This window comes from Stegastes partitus, unplaced genomic scaffold (assembly GCF_000690725.1).
Source record: "Stegastes partitus isolate 25-593 unplaced genomic scaffold, Stegastes_partitus-1.0.2 Scaffold1804, whole genome shotgun sequence".
NCBI classification, from domain to species: Eukaryota; Metazoa; Chordata; class Actinopteri; family Pomacentridae; genus Stegastes; species Stegastes partitus.
Window position 1 is genome coordinate 27,567 of NW_007579535.1, and position 9,372 is coordinate 36,938.

Here is a 9,372-nt window from a genome sequence, read left to right on the forward strand (position 1 = left end):
TATTTGACTTTATTCTCTCCTCCTCCATCCTCACCTGCTTCCCACCAGCCTGCTCCACACCTGTCCTGTGTCCCACATCCTCCTGCTCCACCTACAACATCCTCGTCTCCCTCTTCTGTCTCTATAACTTCCACATCATGAACTTATGCAGGAGCTTCTCTGCAGACGTGAAGCTTTTGGACACATTTCGAGTGTCGAGTCGTAGCTCGATGCCGAACCGATAAAGTCGTTTTCTAAGTAAATCTTCCAAAACGACTGAATGAAAATAACTTTATTCTGTGTTTGTCCGTCGCTCTACTTCCATCTAACATCTTCATCTGTGTTGGTATTTTGAATTTTAATATTTTCACACAATAAATACGTCCTAACTAGAAAATACGTCTTAAACACGTTATAAAATACCTCTACTCTAAAAAATATGTTTTAACACAATAAAATACATCTTAACTCTAAAAAATGTGTTTTAACTTTTAAAAACGTGTCCTAACTCTACAAAATGTGTCTTAATATCATCAAAATGCATCAGAAATGTGTGAAACTGGACGTAAGCAACTCTTCTGTTGCTGCTGTTCTCCTTCGACGTAACGCGTGACGGGACATGTTGCTGGTTATCGACTTCACGCTGCTTTTCCTGATGCATTGTGGGATACTTTGATTGAGCCTGTGATAATAACTACAGCATAGCTGGTTATCCCCCCATGTGCTCAGCTGTCAGGCTTCCCGTCCTCGTGTCTCCAAAGTAAAAGCCTGTGTGTTGCAGGCATGGTGTGTGAGAAGGGGATCCAGATCCTCCTCACCACCGTGGGGGCGTTCGCCGCCTTCGGCCTGATGACGGTGGCCATAGGGACGGACTACTGGCTGTACTCCCGTGCCCTCATCTGCAACAGCACAGCCAACGTCACCCAGGACGACCCCCACAACAAGGACAAGAAGGACCCCGGGGCGCTCACCCACTCGGGGCTGTGGAGGATCTGCTGCCTGGAAGGTAAGCGGCAGGATATTTTGGGTTCTGTAGGTGGGATTTGGACCGACGTGGCGCTTTAATTCCGGTTTGGAGGCTGCAGGGGAGGCTGATGTAGGACAATACGGCTGCAGCTGCCTTCAGCTGTTTAGCATTTAACCGTGTGAACCCCGGGCAGCAGCTTCTGGGGTAAAACCAGAGAGAGGAACAGTCACAGGGACGAATTAAAAATCAGCTTCTCTTGTTAGGTTCTTGCATTTTTAGGAAATGTGCACATATGCACTCAGTTTGTTGTTCCTGCTTCATTTTCCTGGACCTCGGTGGAAACAGAACAACTGTGGAGACGGAGGGAGAACGATGCAGGGAATCGTGAAAAAAGCAGAATGTTGATCATTTATTTGCGGAAACTGAACAAAACCTGGAGCACAGATGTCACTGGAGCTGGAGAACATGGAGGCTCCACATGCTGCACATATTTATTTACATTTTAAAGCCTCCACCAGCTCAGTTTGTGTCCTTCTCTGTCTCATTTTGATGTTTTTTTGGTGTGTCCAGGACAGTTTTGTCTGTTTCTGGACGTTTTCAGTCCTTTTGAATCTTGTTTTTCTCATTTTGTGTCTCATCATAAAGAAAATTGAAAGAAAAGGTAGAAAACCTGGAACGATGTCCCCGTCGGTGTTTCTAATGATGGAAATGATCGAACCTTCTGTGTTTTTTTATAGTTATTTGAGCCTTTCTGTGATCTGGATGATGAACTGGTGAGTTCAGGTTTGTGAGGCTTGATGTGATGCTCAGATCTGCGGCTCTGCTGAACGCTGCACCGTTGTTTCCTCTGTACGGCAGCATCAGCGTGTAACAGCTTCACTTGACTTTAAGGTTTGTTTAAGAAGGTGCTGCAGAATCCGTAATCATTATCAGCATCAACACACACACACACCATGCGTTTGTGTTTGTCAGACCGTGCCGTGGTGGCAAGAAAAACAATTTTTGCATAATTGCAATATAATTACATGATAGCGAAGCGTAACCCTCACTCAAAATAATCCATTAATCATTGTCTTGGATTCAGGCTGCAGAAACAAAAGCCGGCGCTCACCCACCGACGGAGATACAGAAGCTGGCAGCGACCATCTCTCAATCTTCGGCTTGTCGCTGCAACACAAGCTGCTAATTCATTATACATTACACTGCCTGGCTGCCAGTCAGCACCGAAGGCTGCATGGAGTTAACGGCGAGCGCAGCCAAAGGGGGAGTGAGAGCCACAATCTGAGCTGGCGTTCAGACGGAGGTGGAAGGAAAAGCCTCCTGGCTCTTCACGAAGCATCCGCAGCCCATCCGGGGCTCGGCCATTGTACACAGCTAATTTGTCCTCATCTCTAAGCTTCCTGATAGCAAAGCAGCCAATTAGAGATAAGCTGGAGCCCTCGCAGCTCTGCGGCACTGCACCCCCCCACCCACCCACCCCCAAACACCACATTTCATCTCTCGGCGGTTCCTTGTCGCAGCTTCGGCCTCTCGGTGCTGCAGTGAAGCCGACGGAGTCTCGGCCGGACGTGGAGGTCAGGACTCAGCCCAGATAGGCGCTCAGTAGTCGTGCAGCGATGCGGTGAGGTGCAGCCGGGGCGGCGGTGCAGGACATGCGAGCTCTGAAAGATTTATGGGGGCGGGTGGGCGGATGGAGACGAGTCCTGCCTCCTGTCCTGCTGCAGGTTTACTGAAGGTGGAGCTGAGTGAGGAGGGGTTCTGTTCATGTGTCAGTCAGATCAATGAGCCTGAACACAGCCAGCAGAGCGTCAGAGGCTCTGTAGCGACGCTACCAACACGTTTACATGCATCGACTTCCTCCAGGTTCTGGCTGTTTCTTGTTCTCGTCTCACTTGTCTTCACTGTGACTCATGTTTCTCTGCAACATCGAGTCCTGCAGCTCCACAGAACCAGAACATCATGAAGGAGGAGAGAGAGCTGAAGGGAAAACCTAAAGTTTAATAATCAGATCAGAACTGATTTATTACAGATCTGCTCAAATGAACGGATGTTTGACATGTTCTCCAGATATATTTTTGTTTCTGTTTATTTTTCACCATTGACCTTTCTGCACTGTTCTCTCTGCTGCTGCAACATGTGGGATTAATGAAGGCTTATCTTATCTTGTTCTATCCAACGTGACATAACTTAACTAACATAACTTAACATAATGTAGTGCAGCGTTACATAGCGTGACTTAACGTAATGTACCTGAAAGTAATGTAGCATAAAGTAATGTAGCTAAACATAATGTACCATAGCGTAACTTAACTTAATGTAGCATAGCATAACTTTAATGTAGCTAAACATAATGTAGCTTACCGTAATGTAGCTTGACATAATGAAGCTTAACTTAATGTAGCTTAGCATAATGTAGCGTAGCGTAATGTAGCTAAACATAATGTAGCTTAACGTAATGTAGCTTGACGTAATGTAGCTTGACGCAATGTAGCGTAATGTAGCTAAACGTAATGTAGCTTAATGTAATGTAGCTTAACATAATGTAACTTGACGTAATGTAGCATAACGTAATGAAGCTTAACTTAATGTAGCTTAATGTAATGTAGCTTGACTCAATGTATCTTAACGTAATGTAGCATAACATACTGTAGCTGGTATTAACATAGCTTGACGTAGAGCAATGTAGCATAGCATAACAGCACAACATAACATAGCATAAGGTAACATAGCATAATGTGGTATTGTGTAGCTGAACATAATGTAATGACATAATGTAGCTTAACTTAACTTAATGTAGCTTAATGTAATGTAGCGTAACGTAATGTAGCTTGTATTAACTTAACATAACTTAGCATAGCACAGTGTAGCAGAGCAACATAGTGTAGCATAATGTAGCATAGCACGATGCATTATATGGTAGCTGAACATGGTGTAGCCTAATGTAGCTTAACATAATGTAGCATAGCGTAGCATAACACAGCATGGCGTAGCTTATCTTCATCTTAGTTCACTCTGAAAGGCCTCATATGTAGAAATAGTTCTCGGTCACTCTCATATGCAGAAATAAAGGTTCTTACTGTAGCAGGTCCTGATCTTGATTCTTTAACATCTTCTTTGTCAAATTTGATTCAAATGTTTAGTCAGTGTGATGATGCTAAAAGTAGATTAAACTTGCTCCACCCTTTAAGCTACAACATACATACCAACTAGTTTTAGAGCTTTAATGCACTTTTCTTGGTTGTATTTGTGATTTAATGAAGGAACTCGGACAGATTCTTGTGTTGTTGCAGCTGTGTGAGCATCACTGATCCATGTCGCCCTTTTGTACCTTCATGTGTTTCTTTGCAGAACAACCAGCGGAAATATTCCAGCTGTGACCCCACATCTGTCCGTCTGTCCCTCCGTCTGTGTCTCTTCATCCCATCACTCCATCTCTCTCACAATCCATCCATCAGCAACATGGTGTCCGTCCATGCGTCTGTCTGTCTCCGTGCAGGACGCCGGCGGCTAGTTTTCTGCCTGCCAGCGTGTTGTATGTATTTCTGTGTGTCTACACTGTTGTAACGTCATCTGCATTCACCAGCAGAGCCTCTGTGCTGCTCTTTGTCAGTGTGTTAACGTTTGTCTTTCATGCATTAGCTGCCTCTAGGCTCCATCTTCATCTCCACTGTGACGACACACTAACACACCTGCCTGTTGGTCCAGGTGCCTCCATCACATCCACCTTAAGCCGAAGAGCTGGACGACAAAAAGAAAAACAGAAGCTGTCATCTGCACTGTGAAAAATGATTTCATTAGTTTACAGCAAACGTTTGGAGCAATTTACAGTTGTTTTACAGATTATTTATGTTTTGTTGAATTAGAGATTATGTCAGAAAAACCCCAACAAAACGGGACGACACAGACAATAATAAATATAGTGTATTTTTACAAACAGTAATTCATCCTTGAATAACATTTTACTGCAAAGTTACAGATTTATTTATTACTGTATTTAAATCAGCACAAAAATAATGATTTTAAATATATCTGCTGTTATTTTAGAGAGAAAAAAGGTGCAAAATGGCAAATAATTATTAAACTGTTATTTTACAGATTTTGTTAAATTAGAAATGATTAAAATCACAGAAAGAAGGTTTTAATTTAAGTTTAACAACAACAACAAAACGACCAAAAGTTAAAATGTCCACATCCATAATATGTAATCTAACAATGTGTAACGTTAACATGTTTTTTCTGTTCCTAAATCAGCAGAAAATTAGATTATTTTACAAATATTTTCCTTAATTTCCAGTATTTTGCTGGTTTTTTTAACATATATTTTCTGGCAGCCTTGCTGACAGATTTTATTTTTATTAATTTTTATGACTTTTTACATGTTACAGCTTTTCTAAACACTCCAGGACACCTTACAGAACATTAGGAATAATAAAACAGTAACTAGACGTCAGACAGACCCTCAGAGTTCAGACGACGTGACCGGCTCACAGCAGAGTCAGATCTTAAACTCGTCATGTGTGGAGTTGTGGTTTGAACTGTGCAGCAGCCGACAGACGTTTTCTTCTCGTTGAGCAGCTAAAACCTTCAGAACCAGGCTCAGGGCGGGTCGAGGGTAAAGGGGGACGGGACGAGGCTGGTGAGACCAGCGACTGCACATCAGAACCTTCAGATCCAGAAAAACCTGCAAACTCCACAGAGAGAGAGAAGCCACGGTGTTGGTGTAGAACGATGAGTTTATAAGTGCAGACTGAGGCACAGCAGCAGAGGAAGACCTCAAAGCGTCCGTCGAAGGCCTGGAAGGTGACGGAGGGTTTCTAAGGTGAACCCGGTGCTGTATCTGAGCAGAGCAGCGGCGCTGAAGGAGCAGGGAGGTAATGAGCCCAGCAGCAGAGTTTTAAATGATTTGGAGCCGATGGAGGAGTTTATTGGAAACACCAGAGAGAGAGCGGCGCTGCAGTAATCAATGTGGGGATGTGACCAGGATTTCAAAAAGAACTTTAGTGCTGAGAGAGGAAAGGACGAAGTCTGGAAATACTGCAAAGGTGAAAGCAGGCAGCGTGAGATGCTGCTGCTGTGAGGGCATGAAGACAGCGTTCTGCCCCGTATGAGGGCAACAGGGCGAGTTCCACCACAGATACAATCAGTCTGTCAGCTCTGTGGATGCTTCCAACAGCTGTGACTTTGCTGTTTTTAAGCTACGGCACCATTACAGCGGTTGAACATAACTCAGGATGTCTGGAGACTTCAGACACCGTGTTTGGAGCAGCTTTGATTTGTACCGTGTCCTGCAGTAACGATTGGTATTATAAAGGTGTGGATGACACCGAATCTCCTCATGCAACCGACTGGGCAAACATGGAACATGCAGTCCAACTAGTACAGTCCAGTCATGACCCGATAATCGACCCTTAACAATCCTAAACCTGCTACCTGACAGGTTTTTAGGAAAAACCAACAGAACCCATAAAAACAGCCTTAACATAGCGACAGCCTTGGATTGTGACTCCGACATGACAATTAGTGTCACCAATCAGGATGACGGCGTATTATCTGACTGAACAATCCCACAGCTTGACGTACCTTTGATGTCAACCGACGGGCCCGTGCACAAGCGCACCGGTCGGTTCGGTGTGAAATCCAGACATGCGTAGTGCTCTAACAACTCGTTGAGTGAGTTTGCAGACGAATTAGGTTGTTTGTTAGAAAACAAGTTTCCACCAGCGTTAAGGAGTCCCAGACCAGGTGGTGCACCGACCAGGTGGTGCACCGACCAGGTGGTGCACCGACCAGCGACAGAGGTACCAGGAGCGGTGAAAAAAGTTCTGTCAGTACAAGCTGGAGCATCCGAAATGTTCCCTGGACAGACCGGTTCATAAAAGACTCGTATTCATATACGTAGATAGTTTATTATAACAACTGATGTCAACAACTAGTGATCCTTCCAGCATCAAGCCCTCCTCGTATCTGGACCTCCGTCTGGATCAATCCCACAGCCTTGATATCCGACATAGAAGAAGGTTTTACATTTAGTGTCGGGTCATCAAGTCACTGCTGTAGTGTAATAAGTTCCTGGTTTCCACGTGACTGATGAGGACTGTGAAAGTGGATGCAGGTGTGTTCCTGTTCAGTGATTGGTCTGCTGCAGACACACATCTCAAACACAGAAAAGCACTCGGACGATGTTCCTGTCTCACCCAGGATCCAGCAGCTGGTCCCGATGTGGACTGCAGCTCTGCGGTGGTGAATATTCATGAGCAGTGCAGGATATCTGGAGAGTTTAGAGCTTTTCATTCCGCTGACGGGAAGCCAAAGCCCTGCAGTGACTGCTTTAATTACAGCTCTGCTAATGATGACCTGTGGAGATGTGGAACATGGAGAATCTCCTGCGTGGATGATGGGATGTAGGTCAGACCCTCACATGAATGGGAGGGTCCACTGAACGCCATGGGATGTATGTTTTGTCGTCTCCCCACCTCCGTTAGAGTCCTGGTGGACCCTCCACGGACGTTTGCGAGCTGGAGGACTGGTATAATCCAGGCTTTATGTAGACACGGGTCTGGTGGTGCTGCAGCAGTTCTGCATCGTCAGGATGTCTGAAGAACTTCCTGCTGTGTTTGTGAAACACGTACAAATCAAAACTCCTCCGAACTCCTGCTGCGACTTCATCAGTGACAGCTCTGCTGATGATGGACCATGAAGGTGTGACCGGTGGAGAACTGGTCCACTCAGACCCCCACAGACTCTGATAGACAGACGATGAGCTTTACATCACACAAACATCTGCAAACGTCGAAAAGGAATTGGTCTTAAGACTGATGCAACTCTGCAGAGACGAACAGCTGCTCCAAAAAACACGGACGGCATCACACCTGTGCTGACATCCCACCACTGGCTACTTGTTATGGAGAACAGAACCGGTTCTAAGGTTCTGTTATTCGTTCATAAAGGGTGTGTGTCTGCTTCTACTTGACCTCCAGAACCTTTAGACCAGGGATCTCCAGCTCCGGTCCTCGTGGGCTACTGTCCTGCAGGTTCCAGACGTTACTGCAGCACAGCTGACGTGGATCATTGTGTAGAAGAAGCTGCTGGAGATCCGTTAATGTGAGTCAGGCGTGTGTGAAACATCTAAAACCTGCAGGACAGCAGCTCACGACAACCGGAGCTGCAGATCCCTGGTCTAGACCCTCAGAACAGCTGCTGTCACACCGCTGAATTAAATGTTCTTCTTTTCAGAAAAATCTCCAGATGCATGTTTTTATTGGCTTTTAGTTGCTCCTGATGGTTCATGTTTTAATTTGTCCTGTTTAGTTTTGTTCTACAGATTGTTTTTAAAGCTACCGTCCTGTTTTTGTTGTTTTGCTTCTTGTGCACAGACTTTGCATCTGGTTGATCTTAAAGGAGCTGCATCCACACACTCAGCTCGACTTATCGTTCAGCACACGCGTGGTTTCAGAAAAAGAGGTTTTCAGACATAAACATGGCCTCAGCGTGTTCCTCTGGAGAGTAGCTCCGTCATCCTGCAGATTTGACTTCTTGTCCTTTCGCTGCGTTCGCTCACCTTGTTTCTTCTCTCACATCTCAGGAGTGAAGAGAGGAGTGTGTTCTCAGATTAACCACTTCCCCGAGGATGCAGACTTTGACCATGACGGGGCAGAGTACGTCCTACGTAAGTCCACATCTCCTCCACCAGCAGACACACGGCGAGTAGCTGCATGCAGAGAAGGAAGAGAAAAAGAGTCAAATGACGTGTTTGGTTGCTCATTCCTCAGAAGATAATCTCATCAGGAAACAAACACGTGACAGCGCGTACGCAGTCATGGGAGCTGGGCTGCCCTAGTTCACGGTCCGTGCCCCGCAGTGCTCCATGATACGCTGCATGTGTGCCCGTGCATACATAAAGAAAAGCCTGCGCTCTGTTTACAACGCTGCAGAGGCATTTTGTTGGCATTTAGGTGGCATTTCCTCTCCCGTGGCCTAGTTGTCCTAGATGAGAGCGCCGCGTTGATGTGTGCGCGAGCGTGCACGTGTGAGCGCGCACGGTTGGCAGACGTCCTGAAAGCACTGAAGGCCACATGGGAAGGTTTGATTCAATTGTGTGCCGAGGACTGAGTAATTAATTTCCCCCACCAAATAGTTTATTCACATAATGGAGCGACTTTAACCAGCGTTTTATTCAACTTCAGCTTCTCATCATTCAAACTTTGAATGTTTGATCAGAAATGTGAGCGTTTATCGGAGCACGGCACCAGATCGGAGAGGTTTTCTTCATCATGTTACACTCCAACGTCGGTCATCCCGCATTAAAATTATGAAAATGTTTCCACCACACCTCCTCAGAATCAGCTGGTTTATACGTACAATACCTGTAATGAAGAAATGCAAAGTTCTACCTTCATGCTGTGAATATTTTCAGAGCTTTTTAATTA

The 9,372-nt window shown here is 45.3% G+C and overlaps 1 protein-coding gene across 1 annotated transcript in view; it reads left to right on the forward strand.

Annotated features, from left to right (window-relative positions):
• The first annotated feature begins 762 nt into the window (after positions 1-762).
• Positions 763-9,372, forward strand: part of LOC103372677 (voltage-dependent calcium channel gamma-4 subunit) — a 12,770-nt gene continuing 4,160 nt past the window's right edge. Inside the window, exons 1-2 of the mRNA XM_008302374.1 lie at positions 763-985; positions 8,529-8,612. Of these exons, the coding sequence (XP_008300596.1) occupies positions 763-985; positions 8,529-8,612 (307 nt within the window). The remainder of the gene's footprint in view (positions 986-8,528; positions 8,613-9,372) is intronic.